A 24,431-nucleotide genomic window follows, 5' to 3' on the forward strand; every position below is an offset into this window, starting at 1 on the left:
GAAGGAATAAAAAATATTTAAAAAAAGCTGAGTAGAATTTTAAATTAAAAAAGCGATCCTTTTTTTAAAATAAGAACTTAAATTTTTTAATTAATTTGAAAAGCGTCGGTCAATAAATCGAATAAGTTCTCATTCAAAATTAGTCTAATTTTTCTTCAAAAAATACTTTCACGAACGCGTTTGTTTAAAATACTAATTAAATACAATACAACTTTTCCGTCCTATATGCTAATTAATTTAAGCATAGCTAAATTTTGTAAAAACACTAAACGTTTTTCCCTAGCATATCAAAACAATTTTGTTAAAAAAAATTATTACAAAAAGTATATTATAAATTATTTTTAAAATTCCGTATTTAACGATATCTATATTTGTTTAATTTGTTTATTATATAATTTATAAGTATGATGCATTTGTAGGAAGTTATATTATCGGTTAATGATATTATATCAAACATATGATTTATAATTATTTTTCCGCATTAACCTCTTAGTTTTTTGGAAAATTAGATAAATTTCTTTCACTCCAGGCACCATTTTTAAAAATGCTTTAGAAAAAGGTTTTTTAAATTTACTTTACATTTTACAAATATTAATTTAAGTTAATTAATTTATAAGTACTATATTTCCTATTTAAAAGAAATGAATACCTGAATTTATATAATTTTACTTATAATAATAGAGTCCAAATTGAGGAAATATGATCCTCGGGCTAATGATACACACATTCTTATATAATAAATTTTGTATTCTTTTAAAAATCATGGGAAACCACTATTGTTCAATATTTATATCCATAAAAATATCGATAAAATGCGAGTCAATATTTATTTATATCCATAAAAATATCTCGAAAAATACAAATCAATATTTATATCTATAAAAAAATTGTCTCAGAAAATACGCGTAAAAGAAAAAACAAAACATTTACTACTTTTGGATATCTAAATTGCTCTCACTATTTGAAATCAACAAATTTCATCTTGGTTATTATAACCCGATTTTATATTAGATAGTTTACCATTCTTTTTGAGTTGCAAAGCATGTTGATAAGGTGGGTTTATTGGCATCTGGACGGGTGGGTGGTACACATATTCATTACCATTGAGCTTAATAAATGAAGTATTTCAATAAATTTTTTATTTAAATAATAATATCCAACAAGTACTTGTGAAAGAGACATAGACAAAATTATCTAAGAGAGCTTAAAATTTGTTAACCAAATTATGATTATTATAATTGTCCCTAAAAAATTATCATTACTACTATGACAAAATATCAGAAGCTAGAATATATAAACAAAGTACCTCGAAAGGATAGTTGCTATCAGAATCTAACCCCCGCTCATCGGTGCAAGAGGCAAAAGGAATAATGAGTCGGTTATGAAAGTTTTCCACCAAATAATCGTTGGTCCTCGTTACTTCATCCAGATCTTCATATATACTAACCGATGGGGATAGGAAGGTAGGTATGTAATCGGAAGGTGGATTGTATGATTCGCAGACCGCAAAGGCTTCGGAACTGCTATTACGACTGCTGCTTGGTTTTACGAAGGTCACCTGATCATTTATGATATTTTTAAAGGTTAACTAAAAAAAGCTCGCAGATGGTGAAGGGTTTTACATTAGCTTTAATAGATGTCATAATTTAAAAAGATAAAAATATATGTGGTCTATATATATTTTAAAAAAAGGTAATTTGAAACAGGCACCTGTTGAAAATTTTAGAAACCTTAAATAATAAATATGATAATAAATAATTGGATGCATTAGGAGAACAAGAAATATGGCGATTAAGGATTGTACTAGGAATTCTTTAAAAAGCTCGTAAACAGAAATCGCTAATAAATATCCGCTAAAAAAATTTAGTTACAAGGGTATAATAATATAGATTATAGAATATTTTGGAGTTAAATAAAACTTAATTATGGATATTTATAATAAAAAAGATTACATGATCAAAAAACTCTCTCAATTTCAAATAAATTAAATCACTCTCAGTGCTTCTAAATATTTTCGCAACAAATTTTCCGCCGGGCTTTATAAGGTGAGTTGTTATATTTAGGGCGGAAAGAAGGAGTTGATGCTGAATATACTCATCGATATCATGAAATCCTGTAACATCCGGAGCTCCATCGCATAGGACTAGATCCGCATGTTCGCCATTGAAATGGGATAAGATTTCTATTGACGTTTTTTCACTCGTTATATCGCCTTCAATTTTTTTGTAAAATTATTTTATAAATTACGCTATATAACAATTTTTTATTTCCACACCCATCTAATAAATAAATTTGGATAATAAAAAGGCGTTAAAAAAAGTATTATGACAATATTTGATAAGAGATCTACTAAATAAAGGTTATATATTTTATTTCACGACATAAATAAATAGATAGTATTAAAAAAATAAAACTGATGTTTTGTTTTTAAAAAAATTTTCAGATTTTGAAATGAATTTAAAACTATAGTAATCAAAAATTATTTTTTATACCCAATAATAAAATATATTTGATTTCCGAACAATATTTATATATGTATCAAAATAAAATATATAATAATAAAATCCAACTTTGGGCTAGCAAGAATATAAATATTATAATTTTAAATTACGGGTTCCCTGAAAATTTAATAGCAAAAAATTAAACACAATAAAAAAAAGATGGGTTGGAAATATTTTAAATAAAACTAGGGATTAATTAAAATGAGGCATTTAATTCATAATTAGAAAAGTTGTAATAGTTTTAAAAAAAAAAAATTAGGAAAAAATGAATAATTAATTAACATTTTTAGCTAAGGTTGCATTTATAATAAGCTCGCTCTCTACGGGGTTGTAAGATAATAAAATCAAGCAAATACATCGCTATTGTGAGATATCCGCCATTTTAGCGTATAAATGCAGCCTAAGATGTCTTCATTAAGGTTTGAGAAGTGGCATCCCGGTCTTATTTATTATTTTGACGTGAATCAAAATAAAATATTTGGCTATGCTCAAATAAAAAATATTTTAGGCATGTTCCGATTAAATTTCACCACGATAATGTCTCTGTTATCAAATTAAAAATTATTGAGTATTACCCAGTTTAAATTTTTACTCTTTAAAAGAGTTGTTAAGTATTATTTCCTATTAGTTCGATAAAAAAATTTAAAATAATAACATTTTTTAGTTTATGGAAGGAAATTTATATTATGTCATGGAATTTATTCCACTAAGATAGACAGAAATTTTTTTTTCTCATTGATTGAATGAATGATATTTTATTTATTCTATATATTCCTTAAACTGTTGTGGGCATAGGCATAAGAGGAGGATGAATATACATATGGCTAATTTGGTAAATGTTATAAGCCCTTACATTTTTATCGCTCCTTCTTTCCTAAAAATGAATAGAAGCTATTAAAACAATAATTTTTTAAAAAATGAGCATAAGTGAATAATTTAAAATAATGATTATAATTATAATTTATCAGAAAAAACAAAAAGACATTTAAATTTGAAGTAAATAATGCAAATTTTCCAGAAAAAAATATTGCAATTTTCAGTTTTAATTCAGGGATGTGAACCCTCCTTCTAAAAAAATGGGTTCGGGTTTGGGTTTAGTGAAAAATCTTTGAACCGGTTCGGGTTCAGGGTTCGGAGACCAGAAAAATAATGACTTATTAAAATTAGTTAGAATAAAAGAAACATTATTTTTTTAAAATTTAATTACATTTTCCATAAAAATAATTTATCATCATAATTATAATATATTCGTGATTTTGTACTTCTCTTTGTCTTACTATCAATTTAATAATCCACAAACTACAATATCCTAAAATAGATATTATTATATATTATCATCATTTATAAAAAAACTTTTAAAATCTGTTTTGCTGGGTAAAATTTAAAATTTTTTATGAAAAATGTCCGACTCTTAAATATAACAATAATCAAGAAATGTTTTTTTTAATTAATTGTTTTAAATAAGAACTCTTTTTAAATAGGAAATCTTTTATAAATGAAAATAGTAAATTACATTTTATTTATATTATTTTTAATATATAATTTAAAATAAATAACATGAAAGTTAATATATAAAAAATAAATTTTTTTTTAAAGGCTTGGAACCTGAACCCTATATTTTAGAAAAGGGTTCGGGTTAGGGTTCAGCGAAATATCGAGGGTTCGGATTCAGTATTGGGTTTTTATCCCTGTTTTAATTATTAGCAAAAAAAAATTTTCCAAATTCATTTTATTTATAAATCATGTTTAAACATCATCCTTAAATCTTTTTAATGCTCCCAACACGTAAAACATTAATACATGATTACCTCTAGTATATAAAGTAAATTCATATTACATTTGCATGCTGGGCCACTCATTCATTTAAACAAGCATGTTTTGTTCAAGAACTGAATCCTAAAAATATAAGCTATTTCTTAATATTTTCTTAAAACTTTTTTTTGGATAAATTATGATAATATATTAATGAGAAACTAAATAAATGAAATTTAATTTAAGGATTTTTAGAAATTTTTATAAAAAAAATGAAAAATATATAATAAAAATTATTTTGATAAATATCTAAATAAATTATAAGTATGCTATTATAACAAAACTTTACCTAAAACCCAAGTCTAAGTGATATTAAATTTATTTAGCTAAGATCGAATTTAGTAAAGTTACAAAAACTTAATATATCCTCCCCCACCCATAATATTAGCAAAAGGCGGCTCAAGCCATCCCTGGAAAGTGAAACCCAAATCTTTTTACAAACGGGTTAAATAAAATCATGGATACACTATTGAAAGCGTATTATTATTATTTTTAAATGTTACACGGCCAAAGGCCTATAAAAGGGCCTAAGACCTAATTCATAGCAAGCGTATGTTCAAGCGGTGAGCTATTTACACAATCAAGCCAATAAATAGGTATAATTTATAAATATGGAGCGTTATGATGATAAAGCTATGATAATTTGAAAAACATATGTTGCGATGATAAAAAATTTGCGATACGATCAGGGATGTGAACCCAGCAAAATTTTTGCCCTGGTTCGGTTTAAGGTAAAAAAAAATAGGTGGGTTTGGTTCGGATTCGGTTCAGGGAAATATTTTTGAACCCGGGTTTGGTTCCGGTGTAACGTGTGAAAGTGATTACCGTGAGATTTTGAAATCTCACACCATCAAAATCTCAAGGGATTTCATGAGATTTTGAAATCTCACACCATCAAAATCTCACGGCTAATACCGCGTGAAAGTGATTTCATGAGATTTTGATTTTTATCGCTTCAAATACATTGGGGGCCATTTAAATATTCAAAATCTCACGGCTATTCTTTATTTCAAAATCTCATGGATTTTTTCAAAATATCGCATTATGAATTTCAATATGCTTAATAGCTTAAATTTTCTCAAATTTAAAACGTCAGATTTGAAGGAAGCTGTCAAATTGGAAATATTTCTATATAATACAATTTAATTTGAAATTCTTTTTTAGTATATTTCCTGCATTATGATATGAAGTAAGTTTTTAACAAAATATTTTTTATTTAAAAATTATTTTACCAATAATTTTAAAGATATATATGACTTCTTAAAATATTCTAAAGTTCCAATGAATGTTAATAAGTCAAACTTTATTAGGAAATGCAATGCCTTCAAAATTATACATGAAAATTTGTATTACATATAAATGAAAGTAAATTTTAGATGTTAATATAAATAATATAATATCTTTTAAAAGTAGGAATAGTAATATTTTTATTAATAACTATAGGGTTTTCATTTTCTTTGTTGGCATTATCTATTAATGTACAAAAATTTTCAAAAAACATATTTAAACCATTTATTTTATTTATTTTTTGTCCATCACATAATATTATTTTATATATATTTTAATGATATATTATTTTAGAAGAAAGAAAGGTTTTATGGACTAAAGATGAACAAAAAAATATAATTAAAAGAATACATGAGGGAGGTATATCTACTCCCAGGAATATCTATGGGAGGGCATCTGGGGATTAATAAAACTAACCAGATAATAACGGAAAGGTAAAAATATGCATTATCTTATTTAATTTTTTACAGCTTTTATTAGTTGACCAGCAATAAAGACATTAGGTAGTTTATCAAATCCTGTGAGGTTTGTCAAAAATCAAGCAGTCATTTTGATAAAACTTCAAATGTGTTGCACAATATTAAAGTGGTTCCAAAATTTTGGTATCAAATTGGCATTGATCTAATCCAGATGCCTGAATCCAAAGAAAATTATAAATATATTTAATGTGCCATTTGTTATTTCTCTAAATACTTAATGGCTATTCCTATTAAAGATAAAACAGCTAAATCTGTTGTTAAAGCTTTATACATCATTGTCAACACTCACCAATGTTATGAAGTAATAAAATTAAAAAAAACTTATTTGAATTTTATCAATCTAATAATGCATATTTTTTTTAAATTTAATAAAACTAAAATATACATTTATTTAAGATTCAGATTAATGATCAAGGTAGGGAATCCTCTAACAATGTTTGTACAGAATTCCATAAATATTGTGGGATTGTTCAGCGAATAACCTCAGTCTACCACCCACAAGCAAATGGTTTGGTTGAGCGAGTTAACAGAACAATCCAGAACCGAAAAGCAAAATAGGTTATGGATATCCCAACTGACTTGCCATATGCTTTAGTGGGGATGTTGCACCTACAATTATTGTATACACTCTTCCACGGGATTTTCACCCTATGAACTGATGTATGGTCAGAAACCTCGACGTCCTCTTACAGTAGAAATATTTTTAACTATTATATTTTTAATTATTATTTAGTTACAAAACTAAATTGAGGATATATTTGCCTTACCAGAGGTTATGGCAAAAATTACTATAGATGAATGTTTAAAAGAAGAGTTTGATATAAAAATGGCTCATCTAAAGATAATAACGGAGCTGGCTATACAAAATATTGGTATAGCACAGCTCAAACAAAAAAAGGATTATGAGGACAAAAGGTTCTTGCATGGAACCATAAAAGGTTGGATAGGAAAGGGGGGATGTTGAACCCCTGGATAGGCCCATATTTGATCAATAAAATATTTGATAAGGGTAATTATATTATATAAATTATTATTTATTGTATATCAAGGTGTATATGAATTGATAACATCAAATAATATCATATTAAAAACTATATATAACCTCTCAAATTTAAAAGAATTTATTGTACGAAACAATGAAAATGGTAATGATTTTTTAAAAATCTTTTTATGAAGTAAAAAATATTTAGATACAAAAATTAATAATTAATAACATTATAATTATTTTAAATGATTTTATTATAATTAATGCATTTCCTTAAGATATTGGTTCCCAAAATGGGCTTGATGATGAAAATAATCCACATGATTGAGTTTGTCGATCCAAAGTCCCCTATAAGTATTGTGTAATGTATTTAAATAAATTGATTTTTTATATTCGCTTAAAGATACAATTTATTTACAATTTATAAAAATAGAAATATATATATATATAGCTGATATTAAATCATTTTGTAACTTTACAAACTTAATAAATTAATCTAAACATTTCATTTGGCGACGAATTTATTTTTCAAGTCATTTTTGACGACGACGAACTATTTAAAATAAAAAGATTAAAATTATACCATGCCTCTGAAGAAGATTGAAGAACATACTCAATTTCATATTCCAGAATTTGTCAAAGAAAAAGTTAATATTCAGGATTACCTATATAAAATAGAACTCATTTTCAAGGTAAAAAATATTTTCGATGAAAATAAAAAAAAGGATCTTTTATTGGCCTATATAGGCACCGAAAATTTAATTAAAATTAAAAATTTTTATTTTCCAAATATTTTAAATAATATAAATTATTTAACTTTAATAGAGAATCTTGAAAAAATTTTTAAGGATGTCTCTACCATTTTTCTTCATAGGAATAATTTTTTTACATTAAAAAGAAATAACGAAAATATAATTGACTTTTCAATTAAATTAAAAAGCATTTGCGCTTTATGTAACTTTAAATCGCCGGTCGATGAACTCTTAAGAGATATTTTCATCTTAGGAGTAGGGTTACCCGAGCTGGACAAAGAACTTCGGTCAAAATATGCCGAAGGAAATATTACTTTTGAAGATACTGTGCGTCTAGCTATCGCGCTGTCTTCATTGGAGAAGGAAACCCTGACAGAAGTTAATAAAATAATTAAACATAAGCCTATGCAAGTTTCCAAAAATACTTATCCTAGGAATAATTATAACAACGTAAACAAATTCAATAATAATAATTATAATGCTAACAAATTCAACAATAATTTTTCTAAACCAAGTTTTAAACCTAATTTAAGTCAAAAAAAAGTAATATGCTTTAGATGCGGAAAAGCAAACCACATAGCGAAAGAGTGTAGAACGCATGCTATACAAATGATTTTACCACGGACACCTCGCCTGTCTTTTGCTAATAAAGCTACAATCGATGCGAAGATAAATGGACTGCAGCTTACTATGGAATTCGATACTGGGGCGGCGTGTAGTGTGATAGACGAGGTTACCTGGAGTCGCATAGGCAAACCAACATTATCACCTGCTTATAAACTAGTAGGATATAACCATATCAAAATCGAAGTATTGGGTAAATGTTTAGTGGAAGTCGAAGTAAAAAATATTTCAAAATTTTTACCTATTTGGGTAGTTAAGGGTGAGAATTCCCTCATTTTTGGAATGCCTTTTCTTAAAGAATTTGATATAAAAATTAACAATATAAATATGAAAGATTCCAATTTAAATACAATTGTTTCAAAATTTCCGCAAGTTTTTAAAAAAAAATTAGGACAAATAAAATTACAGGAAGCTGTCATAAAGATACAACCAAATACAGTGCCAATTGCGTTACCATCTAGAAGAATTCCATTTCCGTTGCGTCGAACCGTTGAAGCTGAGTTGGACTAACTTTTAAATGAAGGGGTTATCGAGAAGGTAGATCGAACAAATACTCCAATTACTTGGGCTACGCCAACGGTTAATATTTTAAAGAAATCCGGTGCCGTGTGGATATGCGGAAATTTTTGTTTAACAATCAACAAATATTTAGCGATAGATAACGATTTACTACCAACTTTCGTTGACCTGACAAATAGGATCGCGGGTGGTAAAATATTTTCAACGATAGATTTAAGAGATGCATTTTTACAATTCGGAGTTAGTCCAGAATGTAGAGACCTTTTAGTAATATCGACTCATGTCGGTTATTACCGATATCAAAGAATTCCTTTTGGGTTGACTAGCGCTCCGATAATATTTCAACGTTTTATGCAAAATCTATTAAAGGGAATTCCTATGGTTAGTGTATTTTTAGACGATGTAATTATTGCAGGCGAGAATAATTTTGATCATTTAGTTAATCTAGAAGAAGTATTAAGAAGATTTGATAAGACTGGACTGACAACTACGACCGATAAAATTAAAATTGGAGAAAAGTCAGTTACTTATTTAGGTCATGTTATTGATGAATTCGGAATTCACCCGACCGAAGATAAGATTAATGCTATAAAAAATTGTAAAACACCATCTAATGTTAAAGAATTACGTTCGTTTTTGGGAATGGTAAATTATCATGAATCGTTTATTAAAAATTTACATTCTATTTGTGCGCCTTTACACCGACTAACGAGTAAAAATGTGAGTTGGTTTTGGTCAGCTAAAGAAGATGAAATATTTAATGTAGTTAAAAAATATTATCAAAAGAAGATACAATAATTCCTTATTCAGCCGATATTCCTGTCGTGATTTCTTGTGACGCTTCCGAAGATGGTCTAGGAGCTGTTATTGCACACCGATTTCTTACTGGCCAGGAGAAACCGATTGCTTACGCATTAAGGACACTTTCAGCAGCTGAAAAGAATTACGCCACTATTGATCGGGAGGCTTCGGCGATCATGTTCGCTATCGAAAAGTTTCATCAGTACATTTATGGAAGATATTTTATTTTGGTTACTGATCATAAACCTTTAAAATATATCTTAGGTGATAAAAGAGACCTTAATAAGATAACAAATAACCGTTTAATACGGTGGGCCAAGAAGCTTTTAAATTACGACTATGAGAGAATTCATAGGCCGGGTAATCAAAATAAATGCGCTGACGCTCTGTCCCGTTTGGGGATAGAGAGAGAAAAAATAAATGAAGTTTAAAAAAATTTGAAAATGAAATTAGAGAAGTAAGGATCAATTTAATTGAAGATTTATCGTTCACTCGAAGTAAAGTTATTAGTGAAACGATCAATGATATAAATCTAAAAGAGATTGTTAAATTAATAAAAAATCATTGGCATATGGATAATATGAATAATTATTCGGAAAGTTTAAAAAAATTCATCTTAATTAAAGTTAATATTTCTTTCAAAGAAGGGCTTTTATTTTATAATGATAGAATCATCATTCCTGATAACCTAAAAAAAGAGGTTTTGAATGTTATCCATCGAGGACATCCGGGGATAGTGGGGATGAAATCCTTATGCCGATACTATGTCTTCTGGACAAATCTTGACCGAGATGTTAGAATTCGCAAAAAATTGCAAAAGTTGTCAGGAAGGAAGACCGGGAGCCAGAGATGTACCATTATACAATTGGAATATTCCTACCCGACCTTGGGAAAGAATACACATTGATTTGACAGGTCCCGTGTCTGGAAAGTACTGGTTAATATGCGTAGACGCTTTCACCAAATGGGTTGAAGTTGCAATTTTAACACATATTAATTCGACGAGTGTAATAAATAATCTGCGTAATTATTTCGCTAGATTTGGTTTACCTCGTTACATTGTCTCAGATAACGGTACTCAGTTTACTGGATCTGAATTCAAAACGTTTCTTTTTAAAAATAATATAAAACATTTTAGATCGGCCCCTTATAGCCCCAAGTCGAATGGTTTGGCTGAGCGCTATATACGTACGATAAAGACGCGTTTCTATGCTGGAAGGAGAAGTGGGACTCCGGACCAGTTAAATTTAGCAAATGTTTTAATTACACACCGAAATACTCCAAACGCAACTACCGGTAAATCCCCTGCCGAAATGATGTTTGGAAGGCCGCTCAGGACGACGTTAGATCAGTGGAAATTATCTACGAGAGAACAGACTGAAAACGCGTTATGGAAACAAAAAAATTATAAAGATAGGAACGTTGAGCCCCGTGAATTTAAAGAGAAGCAAAAAGTTTGGGTAAAAAACGAAAGGACTGCGGGATGGCATGAAGGAACAGTGGTTCAACGGAAAAGTGCGATATTGTATGATGTTGAGTCTGAGGGTATTGTAAAAAACAAGCATGCCGACCAACTGAGGGAAGCTCATGTACAAGCTAAAGAAACACCAATGACAATGACTGAGGATTTGGACATTGCAGAACATAATGGAAATACAACTCTAGAAAAAAGAGTTTCGAAACCCCCATTACGTTATTATGATGAATTCAATTTATAGTGGGGAGAACTGTAATGTATTTAAATAAATTGATTTTTTATATTAGCTTAAAGATACAATTTATTTACAATTTATAAAAATAGAAAAATATATATATAGCTGATATTAAATCATTTTGTAACTTTACAACTTTACAATAAATTAATCTAAACATTTCATATTGTATTTTGGATATATATTAGAATTATTTTAAAATGCATTTATTATAAATAAATCATTGCCTTTAGATATTGGTTCCCAAAATTGGTTTGATGATGAAAATAATCCACACACGGAGTTTGTCAATCCAAAGTCCCCCATAGGTATTTTACTTTAGATATATATATATTTGATTTATTTTTTAATTTATTATGTTTACAGAATTGGATGATGTTATTTTAGTATCCCCAGATATTTTTTTCCTACAACAAAGGCATGGAAAAAATACCATGCTAAAATATATGGTCTAAAGCCTCCCAAACTTTGTCGGGATGTAGAATATGGGAAACAACTTGGTGAACCCACCATCCTGGTGAAAATTTGAAGGTGATGGGAATTGTTTTTATAGGTAAAACATTAATATAAAATTTCATTTTATTCTACTTTATATAATTTAGGGTGATTAGTGTAGAGAATTGGAGTTCAAAATTCCTATATTATTCTCAGGCAATGGTTAGCACAATTTATGCTGAGATGGAAATGGTAATTGAGAAATATATTAACGACACAAACAAAAAAACTAGATGTAAAAATTTATATCTTAAATAATGTTATGTTATGATAGAGTGGACATGGGCTTCTGACACAAGTCAGGGCCATGGCTACATTGTTAAATACACCAATTTTTAGATATATAAAATATAATAATAATTTTATATGGGCCCGATATGACCCTTTTTATATTCGCGATAATATTAAAATATTTAATAATAATTTTATTTATATAAAAAATGGAGGAAACCATTTTGAAAATGTTTCAGATTGCATTCATATATCTTCCATCATTATTTAATATACTTTTATTAAAATTTATATAAAAATATATATATATATTTCATTCTTTATAATTTATGTTCCGCCTGATATATTTTTTTATGAAAGTTGTAGTTTATAAATATAATTCAATATATTCATTCTGATATGCAACATTTGATAATAATTATATTACTTTATGTTTTTAATAAATTTAAAATTATGTATAAATATTTATATCAATAAAGTTCTTCGTTTATTTTTTATTCTTTCATTGTTGCCAAATGAAGTTTATTTTAATATTGGTGACCCAATTCAAAATAAACATTACGTTTAAACCATTTAGGCTAAGAATTTATCTTACTTATTCTTTGCAGTGTTTACAGAGGGTGGGTACTGATATTTAGAGGGTGGGTACTGATATTTAGAGGGTGACCTAGTAAATTTTCTGTAACATAGAAACTTTGTTAATAAATTAATATCTATCGAGAAGTTGTTCCTTGTATAAGAAATCTGAGGAGGAACTGGATAATCATGGTATCGGAGTATTTGGTTTTGGACCTACTAAAAACTTGTTTTACAATATTATTTTACAAATTTCAGTTTAGCATGTTAGTAAGGATCTTTTCCCTATTACTAAACTTTATTTCCAAATTGGCAAGGTGACACTCGTAATTAAAGCATATCAATAATCTGAACTAGAGGCCTGCAATGGTAAGTTTTTTCACCCGCCCATCCATACTTTGAATGGGTGTGTTCGGGTTTTTAAAATATTTTCAAAAATGGGTGGGCCTTGGCGGTAGAACTTTTGATATTTTTGCGAAATTTATTAAAAATAATAGTTTTATTTCATAATATTGCATATTATATATGTTTAATTAAAAATAAAATAAATAAAGAGCTAAACTAGCAATTAAAATAATTTTGAACATTAGGCGATGAAATGCAGACTAAAAATATAAAATACAAACTATAGATGAGCGGCATGGGCTTTTTAGATATTATACCGAGCTTTGTTAAGATAAATAAAAAAAGCAAAACAATTTTTTAAAAAAAGACATGTACATGGATTTGAACATGCATTTTGAGGGTAGGTAATATAAGTCTTATCAACAAGACTACCCACAACACATATGTTACTTCATTTTATTAGTATATAAAATTATAAATAATCTACTATATATTAAAAAGAGAAATTATATTATATCGTTAACTTCAATGATGTTAAAATAAAGATGAGCTCCTGAAATGAAAGAGTGAATGCAGGGCAAATTGTCGTAATAAATTTAATGGGGGGGGGGGGGGTTTACACAAAAGTCCCGGATATAGAAATCCTGACTAAGCCAATGAAAGCTGGACAATAAGTTTTTCTCAAACGTTGCTCTCCCAGAGACAGACCATTAGAACGACAAAATATTCAAAATTATTTTAAAAATAGCTTTAATGAAATGGCAGACGATAATATATAAAAAAAATTGCAACAAAAAATGAATTACTAAAGGGTTTGTAATGTTTTAAAATAATTACTGTCCTTCAAGTCTAGATTATTAATTTTAATTCATTTCCGCATTTAATAAATAATTAGTATTATTTATTAGGGTGTTAAAAATTAATTAATGTTTTAAAGATTAATGCATAGGGCGGGGGAAATTAAGGATGGACCTGACCCAGCATGTCGGAAGGCAATGTTGTAATTGCAATGAATCTTTTGGGTGCTTTGGCTACAAATAAACCTTAAAACTTTTAGCATAAGTTTACAATAGGATGTATTTTTGATTTAAAATCTATTAATTTAATATGTTCTGTACTTGAAGTTAAGTTGTAAAAAAAATTGCTTTATTTAAAGAGAAAATCTTAAGACAATAAAATAATACCTTTAATTTGGATCACATTGGGAATTGGAGCCATATCTTGCAAATCGACAGCCACAATTTTATTACTTTCTTGAGTATGGTAGGTATCAGCATTCAGTTTTTTTGCCAAAACTTGACTCCAGCTGCCTAATAAAAATGTAAACTTGTACAATTAATTATATTCAAATTTTTAAAATCAAACAACCTATTGTCATGCTTTTGAAAATATTTTAGAAATAATGATATTAATTATATAATTATAAAAATTGTACCATTAGAATATTACGTAACCATAATTAATTTATTCAGATAACAAAAATAGTTAACAAAATTAAGAGAAAAAGTTTCAAATTTTTCAAAATTTAGTTAGGGTCATTCCATATCAAATCAATTACTTTACAACTCGACCATCTCAGATTTTGCTGAAATTTGGTATATAAGTTAATGGCGTGTTGTGATTGACGAATCCAAAATATTAGCCCCTTAACTCTACTAGAACCGGAGATATAGGGTGTCAAAGTAGCTCTGCAAGGTCATTTTTTGAAAAAAATGATTTTTTAAAATCGGGATAACTTTAATATTAAATGTAGTATATTTATCTATCAGAGCTTATTTTAGAGCCCTAAGTAAACTCTTCCACATATTTTAAATGGAATTAATTTTTAATTTATAAATTTTTTTTAAATTGCGGTCAAAAATTTGTAATTAATTTTTTTAAATGTTAGTATAAATTTTTTTTCCAATTTTCAGATATTTTGTAGAGTATCAAGAACTGTTCATATAAAAATTTTCAGAGTGGTAAAAAAAAAATTAGGTAGAATAAATCTAAAAAATAAAAAACCGCTAGATGGCGTTAATAATTTTAAAATTTAATTTTTGAAAATATAAGTCAATCTACCTTTTATTTATATCCTATAATATAAAATTTGTTGAATAAAATCGCATTTTGGCACAAAAATAAAATTTCCGCTATTTTGGCACGTATCTGATAAAGCTGCAATTTATTATAAATTTATTGGTATAAAAAAAGGATGATTAAATAGAAGTCATTTTGAATGAAAGTCCTATTAATTATTTCTTTATATTTTTCTACAATCTCAATTTTATTTACTAAATGTGTAATATCAATAAAAAATTTAATATCAAAAAAAATTAACAACCAATATTTATACCGATTTCTTTGGCGGACCAATTTACCATATTATAAGGTATGTTGATTAGTAGCTACTATTATGTAACCTCGCATAGAAGAATGAAAGAAAAAAGAAGAAAGGTTTGGACCTCTACATATTATTTTGGATAAAATCATAATCGACCGTTTTAAAAATATGCAAATCGGCCCAAAGAATTAATGCGCAATTTTTTTATTATTTATATTATAGACATTGAAATTATAAATATACTAATTGAAAATAAAATTATTAATTTCCAGTGTAATTAAATATGAGAAATTTGACATTCGAATTATCATGGATAAAAAATAAGTAACTTAAAATCAAAAAAAGAAACTAAAAAGATTTTATCCGACTAGATTCATTGAAAGATAAGAGTCGGTGAAACTCTTTATTGAACTATATTATGTTGTATTTGCAACACTAGAATTTTATATATGAAGCAAGGAAAAAGATTCAGCAGATGATGAGAATCTTTTGCAGGCTATTATTTTAAAATTTTATTTTCTTTTGCCGGTTGAGTCTAAACTGTTGATTATGCTAGAAACATGAAAGGATATTAGGAAAATTTCAATATAGTAGGCTCATATGATAAGTTACTTTGTGATGTCTGATTTTGGTAAATCTTGAAAGAATAGAGTATTCATTGAGACAAAAATGCTTTGCAGGCCCTTTTCTTGTGTAATTGCACTTTAGATTCCCAATATCAAAACATTATTAATTATTTTAACTACATTAATAATTAGTACCTGCACTAATGAAAGGTCTTTTTCAACTTTAAAAAGGTTAAAAACCTATTTAAGAAATACTACCGGTGAAAAACCTTTAAATGGATTAGCCCTATTAAATATTTATTAGGAGATTATTCTAGATAAAAATTTGATACTAGATGAATTAGAAAAATCTCAGAGAAAAGTAGACCTCTCTTTATAAATTCAATCAAAATGTTAAACGGCCGATTTGGGTTTATTTTTTAAAATTTAGTCAAAATAATATGTGTACCTTATGTGATAAATTGTCCACCAAAGAAATCGGTATAAATATTGGTTGTTAATTTATTTTGATATTACACATTTAGTAAATAAAATTGAGATTTTTGTAAGAAATAATTAATAGGTCTAACATTTAAAATGACTTCTATTTAATCATCCTTATTTTAAACTAATAAATTTATAATAAATTGCAGCTGTATTAGATACGCGCCGAATTGTCGCTGCGCCGAATTTTCTACGCCAAATTGTCGTGCGCCGAATTAACGTGATACCATATTTATTTGCTTTACTGTGAGATTTACGAATAAATGTTATTTAATTGCTAACATTATTTTAATTATTTATAAGGGAGCTATCGATGTTACTCAAAAAAGTTGCGTTTTATTTTTTGAAGCAAATGATGCCAGAAAAAATAAATTAATGATATAACCCCTTTTGAAAAATGAAATATAAAAATTAGATTGCAAAACTTATATTGCTGAAAATGTAGCAGGTAGTTCTTATTAAATATAAAGTTGCTAAAAATTAATTACATAAATTTACAAAAACAGGCTGCAGATCCGATATTAAATTGATATCGGCCGATTACCAATCTGATATAATATCTATTTTGTATTCTGTAAAGATACCAATGGTTTTAATTTTTAATAAACTTTTTACTAGTATAACATATATAATTTAACTATACCATAACATACATAACATATGTCATTTAAATATATTATAATGATCAGTTATAGTTTATATTCAATTTAATTGCAATTCTAAATAATAAAAATAAGTAATAACATTAATCTATTTATATAAATAAGTAATAAACATATTTATTATGAAATTTAAAATTAATATATCGAAGATTTCTTTTTAGAAATACCAAAATTCGATGGGGACTTTCAATATACCAGCTTCACTAAAAACAGATTCTGAAGAGATTATCGCACACTTTTATAAACAGAATGCGCAAAAAAATTAACAATATGATAGAATGTTTATTAATTATTGTTAATAAAAAAAACATAAAAATGGATTTCGATTTTATTTATAAAATTAATGGTTTTTTAGACAAAACTTTTTTTAAAAATTTTATAACATTTTATTTTGTTAAAAACGCCATTTTTCGGATAAGAAAATTTAATTATTGGCCAATAACCGATATTTTAAAATAGGTGAAATATCGCCCCGATCAGATAAAAAATATTGGTAATCCCTAATTATGATCATTCCATAATAAATATTAGAAACCTGCAGGCAGAGGTAACATTTGCATAGCCCGGTCCGTATTTCTTTAAAAAAAAATTTCAGTCGGATTTTCTAAAAATATATTACATTCATTTTTAATTTTTATAATTAATAATGGCGATTTAAAATATTAGGCTCGGCCAGGTATTTTTTTTGAAAATTATTTTAGGCCCGAACCGGGTATTTAAGAAGTTTTTTTACCCAACCTAGTTATATTTAAAAATATTAAAATATGGCCCGTAGATCTCTGATAAATATATTAATAATTTATTTTTTTAACAATTCAAATGGTGATTGTTCTTCAAAGTTTTGAAGAACGTTTATCTCTCCTCTCAATGACTTTTGTTGTATTGAATATCATTCAATAGTTGCTGAAGATTGCAGTGGCATGAGTGTATTACATGAAAAACAGGGTTTTGATGTTAAGAAATTGTTAAGGTTTCCTTTCTAAAGTTGTATATTTTCTCTAGAGGAATTTTGATAGTTCATCTAAGTCATCACACCTATCTTCATCATAAAGAAACGTTTTTATGATTTTGGAAACGAGTTTTGGTAATTATTTTCTCCATGGACGTTTTATTTTTTTTATCAATAAATTTTCTCAAACAATAAACCAAATACTGTTTCTTTTATTCATTTGGCCTTAATGATTAATGATGAATATTATTCACATATTAATCTGTTTTTTATTTATATAATTTTTTAATACAAATATTGGGGATAAATTAGTAATCTGCATCGGGCCTAATTTTTCAAGCCCGGCCTGGCTTAAATTTTTTTTTAAAGTTTTGCCCGGCCCAGCTCGAATTTATTTAAATATAGAAATTAATTTTTAAAATTGCCCAAAATAAACGATATATGTTATATGGCGTCTACTTTCTATAAAACCACATATTTTTATTTTACATAAAAAATTCAACATAAAATTAATAAATTTAGATATATTTTAAAAAATTTCTAAGACCCGACCCGAATTTTCTTAAAAAATATTAGGCCCGGCCCGGTTTGAAGACCGTTCAAGCCGGGTCTATTTTTGCAGATCTCTAGCCTAAATATTAAACAATAAAATAAAAATGAATAAAATATAAAGTACCAAGTTACTATATCTATAAGTAACGCCGTTACCTTTTTTGGGAAAAAGTTTTAAAACACCAGATAAAATATTTGATAGAATATATTATCGATAAAAAATTTCTTCAAGATATTTTGGCAACTTATTAGTTTGTTGTTATCCTTTTCAATCAGTTTACTTAAAAAATATTTTAATTTGCCCATATAATAATTTCATTTCTGATCATATAATTTATATTTAAATTTTTATCAGATTATCTTAATGCATCTGAAGCCGTTAGTAGTACAGCATTTGTTTCATAAAAATAAAGCCTTTAATAGTCATAGTAGTACCAAACACGTACCTCTTTTTTAAAAATAATTTGAACTTTCTAAATATAAATTCCTTTATAATAAATTTATTAATTAACTAGAAGATAGCCCGTCAAAAATGACGGGGAATGAGAAATTTCTTCTTACTTTTATGATAGTTGTTACCTCTTATTTGAAAATAATATCCAATTATTATTCTTATAACCCCCCCCCCTTCATGCCAGGTTTAATCCATTAAAACTAGGTGTAAATACTATGGTTTGGTAAAATTAAATTTAAAGCTTTTACTTGATAATACCAATATTATTTGATAAATATTACTGATCATTTATACCTAATATTTAATATTAAAAAAATTCCCAGGCAAAGTACAAAGCCATAATAATTTTGAAAAATTCTTCCAAGCCCAGTGAATATAATAATTTTGGTAGTTGAGAACTGAAATAAAATATTTAAATAATCATAATGTTAAAAATACAATCAAAATCAGATTTTCATGGGCCTAGGTTTTTTGATCAGGCCGAGCCCAGGCCTGCATAAAATTTTTTTTAGGCCAATGTCTGACTCATAGTTAATATTAAAAAATTTTCAAGCATTCTAGCTCATAATATTTTTGAAAATAATATAATTTATAAAAATATTTTTCAAACCCAGCCCAACCTATAAAAATTTTATAAAAAAAATTTTCCCAAGCCTGGCCAACCCATAATAATTTTCAAAATTTTTTCCTAACCCGGGAGATAGGTAAATCTCTAAAAACCATATCTATTTTTTATTCTATTTTAACCCAGCTCACCACTACTTCAGATAAAAACCAACCCATTAAGACTGAAAATGAATACTATTTTTATAAAAATATATTTAAATTAGCTTTTACCTGAGGGCCATATAAATATTCCGTGTTAAATATTACACCTATGCCTAATAATAAAAAAATTCACAAGCCAGGTCCACTCAATTGGGAAAACTTTATCAAAAAGACCATAATAATTTTGATAGTTGAGAACTGAAATAAAATATATAAAAAGTCACAATGCATTTAAAAATACAATCAGAATATGAAAGTTGCATGGGCCTTGGTATTTGATCAGGCCTGGCCACGTCTCCAAAAGAAATTTTCTGGCCAAATTCTAACCCATATTTAAAATTAAAAAATTTTCAGGAATCTAAGACTATATTAAATTTAAAAAATGTTTCCCAAGCTACTTCCAAGTCCATATTAATTGTGAAAAATATTTCCCAAACCCAGGAAAACCCAGAATAATTTATTTTTTCCTTGGATCCAGAAAGATAGATGTGATGTAGGGGTTTATAAGAATTAAATATGTCTAATATGTATATATTTTTTTTGCTATTTATATTATTGGGAAAATTTTTCAAAATTAGGATCAAATGAAGGGGAAATATCTGATTTACCTATCCTTCTACTGGTTAGCTCCTGCCTGGTATTTATAAGAAAATCATGAATACATATTAAGTACCATGCTAAAAATATGTTCATTCTAATTTAAATTTAAAACAAACCACCGCCCTTCCAAATGATTTATTACTTAGTTACAAAATATAAATTTAAGACATTGTTATTAAATTACAATAGAAAAAATAAAAAGATATTCTAAGTTAACAAATAATAGGAGGTTAACTTTAATCATAGTCAAATTATATATAAGTTTAAACAAAAAAGTTATACATTTAATCAAAAATGTTATAATAAGTTATGAAAAATATACATTCTAAATTAAATTATGAAGTTATGAGAAAATAAACAAAACTATGGAATGCATGTAGAAAGGCCAATTTCAGAAAAGATAAGAGAGATGCAAATATTTACTTATGCATAAAAATTACCTAATTAATAGATATAAAGTTATATAAAATTCAACGTGGAATGGATCCTTCTTAAGTGTTTAAAACTCTCATCTGCAACAATAAATTTTTAGATTATAAAATACAAATGAATAAAAATTTACTTTAAAAGACTTTTTAATTGACACATAATTACTAAATATATACTTTATTAACATATTTTATAAAAATAATGGAAAATTTTAGAATACCCCTAAAGTGGGACATAAAAAGTGTGACATGAGAGCGTAATGCTATTTTTGTGACAAGGCTTTTATATATATTATAGATATGCAAAAATAAAAATTTAGTTTAGACCATTCTATTTACAATTTGTGATCCACTATTTTTTTCATCTTTTATTTTTTACGCGAAATTAAAAAACAAGGTAAAATTATTAAATTTCAAGAAACATTTATTTTTTAACGTTATTAGAAATAAATGTAATATTTTCGATTATTGCTGTAATTCATAGTGTGACATGAGAGCGTAACACTATTTTTGTGACAAGGCTTTTATATATATTATAGATATGCAAAAATAAAAATTTAATTTAAACCATTCTATTTACAATTTGTGATCCACTATTTTTTTCTTCCTTTCTTTATGCGAAATTAAAAAACAAGGTAAAATTATTAAATTTCAAAAAACATTTATTTTTTAACGTTATTAGAAATAAATATAATATTTTCGATTATTGCTGTAATTCATTGTCAAAATTTAGGCATTATTCGTACCACTATGACGTAAATGAAATGGAAATATAAATCATTTTTTAAATTTCGGAAATTTAAAAAAATATTATAATGGGCCAGGCCAAAAAAATTTTTTAAGGGTCAGGTTGGACAATTCGTACATAAAAAAATATCGGGTCAGTAGGTCGGATTTAAAAATAAAAAAACAGGCAGGGTCATTTCCTAACATTTTAAAATTATTGACGGATGGGCAAGTGAATTATAAATATTTTTTCGGGCGAAATGAACAGATTCAATATTATAATTTATCGGATCGGATCGGCACCGATGTTTAACTCAAAAAATATCTGATCGGGATACATGCAAAAAGCTGATCCGATCTTTTTACTTTTTTAGTTATTTTATTATTTATATAGTTTATTTTATATTATTATAATATTTCAAAGATTTTTTATTTATTTTTACAAAGATTGAAAGATTCTAAATCTTTTTTTAAAAAATTCTAAATAATTTTTTATTTATTTTTAAAACAATGAAAATGTACAACACCCCCTTAAATTGGAAATCAAAGAGAAACTAGTAATAAATAAAATAATTAAAATCGATAGTAATGTAGATGACCTGCCATACTTAAAAAGATATTAAGGAATATTTAAAATCTTTATATGTAGATGGTATAATAACTTATTTTTCATATTTTATCTAGTATTGCTTGGTTGGGTTATGATTGAGATTGACCCATTTGTTTGGGTGGTATCTGATTAACCTAACAAAAGGTCGGGTTTGTATGAAACACACTATTTTAAAAATGGTAATTTTAACAAATCCCCTGTGGATCCACTTGACTATTGGAGAATTAATACTGAAAAGTATCCAACTTGGCAAAATTTGCATGTAAATTTTTGGCGCCTCCTGCAACAAGTGTTCCATCTGAATCTATCTTAAGTATGGCAGGGGATATAGATAGTCCATGTCGTAGAAGCATATTGCCAGTAAATCTAGAGGCTCTCATATTTATTAAAAAAATCTAATATATATTACAATTTTATAATTCATACCAACATATATATATTATTCAAAATAAAATGGACACATTATTAAATATATATATTTTTTAAATTATCTTAATTGTGGAAATATATTATAACAAAAAATGCATAATTCTTTGCATAGAAAATATGGGTTTTTAATTACATTTGGTTAAAGGGTGGTGGTAAAAAATCAATATGAATATCAGATCGGTTTTGAACCAATATCGGGAAATATCGGATCGAAGAAATATGTGGATCGGCACATCTTAATATATATTTAAAAATTCGGATAAGGGGGGGGGGGGGGGTCAAAGAAATTTTTCGATTGGCAGGTAAATTTTAAAAATACCAAAAATTTAAAATAATGAGCAGGGAGGCTTTTAGTTTAAACCCCGATATGACTACACACCTGTAGTTTTAAAATAAACGACAATAATTTAGAGCCTCCAGAGAAAATTCTACTTACAAATTAGAAAAAGTAAGAATCATAAAATGATAAAATACTAGATGAGTTATAGTTATTTTCAAGATGTGTGATACAATGGTTATTTTATTTACTATTACTTATCTTTTATTAATATTTTTATATTTATGAATCCTGAATCTAATGATTTCAAAAACTTTTATATAATATGCAAGTAAGCTGCTTATTCAAGCATTTAATGGAGGTAAATTTATTTTTCAACATACTTAGTGGCTATGGTTTCCTCTGCCAGAATCAGGAAATCTTATACCTCAAATTAAGCTAAACAAATTAAATTGAATAATTAAGAAAAAGGTCATAAAGGCAACACTTCTAAATATAAAGTCTGTTCTGAGTGGAAGTACTGGGATTAAAACCTCGAGGAAAGCTAACAAAGATATGATGGATGAAAGTGATAATAGTAACAAAAAATGGGTCTTGCCAAAAGCAACACCCAGGATTGTAAAAAGTGGGGAAAAGGGATCAGAGTGGAAGCTGGCTTACCCAGATTAACATTCAATAATAAAGAAAAATATGTCCCATTGTCTTAATAAAAAAAGTTATTATTCCACAATAAGTCATAATGGTAAAGTTTTTGTGTTACTTTTTGTTCAATGATCCAATTTAATTTAATATATTTTGCATATATATATATTCTTGAAGGAAAATAAATATTTTAAATATCCTGTCAGTATTTTTTTGCAAAAAAAGTTGATAAATATTAATAAATATTATATTAAGGGAATTATAACAATTTTTTAATATTTCATTAAATCTTAATATAAAAATTATTTTTATAAGATATTATCATACCAAAAATAAAAATTTGAATATTAACACAGCATATAAAATTTTAAAATTATTTTAACAAATGCAAAATGTATAAAATTAAATGTTTATTAATAATTATTTAAATAAAATATATTTCACTAGACTTGAAAATAGTTATTTGATTTTTAATAACATTCCACCAAATAAGCAACTTTAATCCTGTTACTAAAATAATAAAATACATCCAAATAATTATGCATTTCATATTCATATATATATATTTGTTAGAAGAATTACCAGGAGCAGCACATAAATCTACAGCTTTTGTTACGTTTTCTAATATTTTAAATTTTTCGTCGATTTGCAATAATTTGAAGGCACTTCTAGCTCTCCATCCTTCTTCCTTAGCTAATCTATAATATATGTCCCTCTTATCCTTTGATGATTTTCCCATTTTTATATCTATTCAAAAAATAATTAAATGCCAATCAACCGTGAATTTTATTTACAATATTAAAAATAAATAAAGAAATGCTGCGTGAGTAATATCTTCATTTA

General features: G+C 26.7%; 1 protein-coding gene and 1 long non-coding RNA gene across 3 annotated transcripts; one reads left to right on the forward strand and one right to left on the reverse strand.

The window, feature by feature from the left end:
* Nucleotides 1-887: 887 nt before the first annotated feature.
* Nucleotides 888-24,397, reverse strand: LOC135923137 (tRNA (cytidine(32)/guanosine(34)-2'-O)-methyltransferase-like). Of its 2 annotated transcripts, XM_065457729.1 has the most exons (6): nt 24,383-24,397; nt 24,171-24,335; nt 14,304-14,429; nt 1,953-2,212; nt 1,307-1,558; nt 888-1,108 (listed from the first exon to the last, which is right to left on the reverse strand). In XM_065457729.1, the coding sequence occupies exons 2-6, from the start codon at nt 24,325-24,327 to the stop codon at nt 968-970; spliced, it is 936 nt and encodes a 311-aa protein (XP_065313801.1). In that variant the 5' UTR covers nt 24,328-24,335; nt 24,383-24,397; the 3' UTR covers nt 888-967. The 2 variants fall into 2 exon arrangements, with proteins under 2 accessions (XP_065313801.1, XP_065313800.1); XM_065457728.1 differs by lacking the exon at nt 24,383-24,397 and having other exon boundaries at nt 24,171-24,360.
* Nucleotides 11,706-12,311, forward strand: LOC135923138 (uncharacterized). Its single transcript, XR_010571136.1, has 3 exons — nt 11,706-11,780; nt 11,839-12,025; nt 12,075-12,311. It is a non-coding gene; the product is annotated as an uncharacterized LOC135923138 (long non-coding RNA).
* Nucleotides 24,398-24,431: the final 34 nt, after the last annotated feature.

This window comes from Gordionus sp. m RMFG-2023, chromosome 2 (assembly GCF_954871325.1).
Source record: "Gordionus sp. m RMFG-2023 chromosome 2, tfGorSpeb1-WG-v2, whole genome shotgun sequence".
Lineage (NCBI taxonomy): Eukaryota > Metazoa > Nematomorpha > Gordioida > Chordodea > Parachordodidae > Gordionus > Gordionus sp. m RMFG-2023.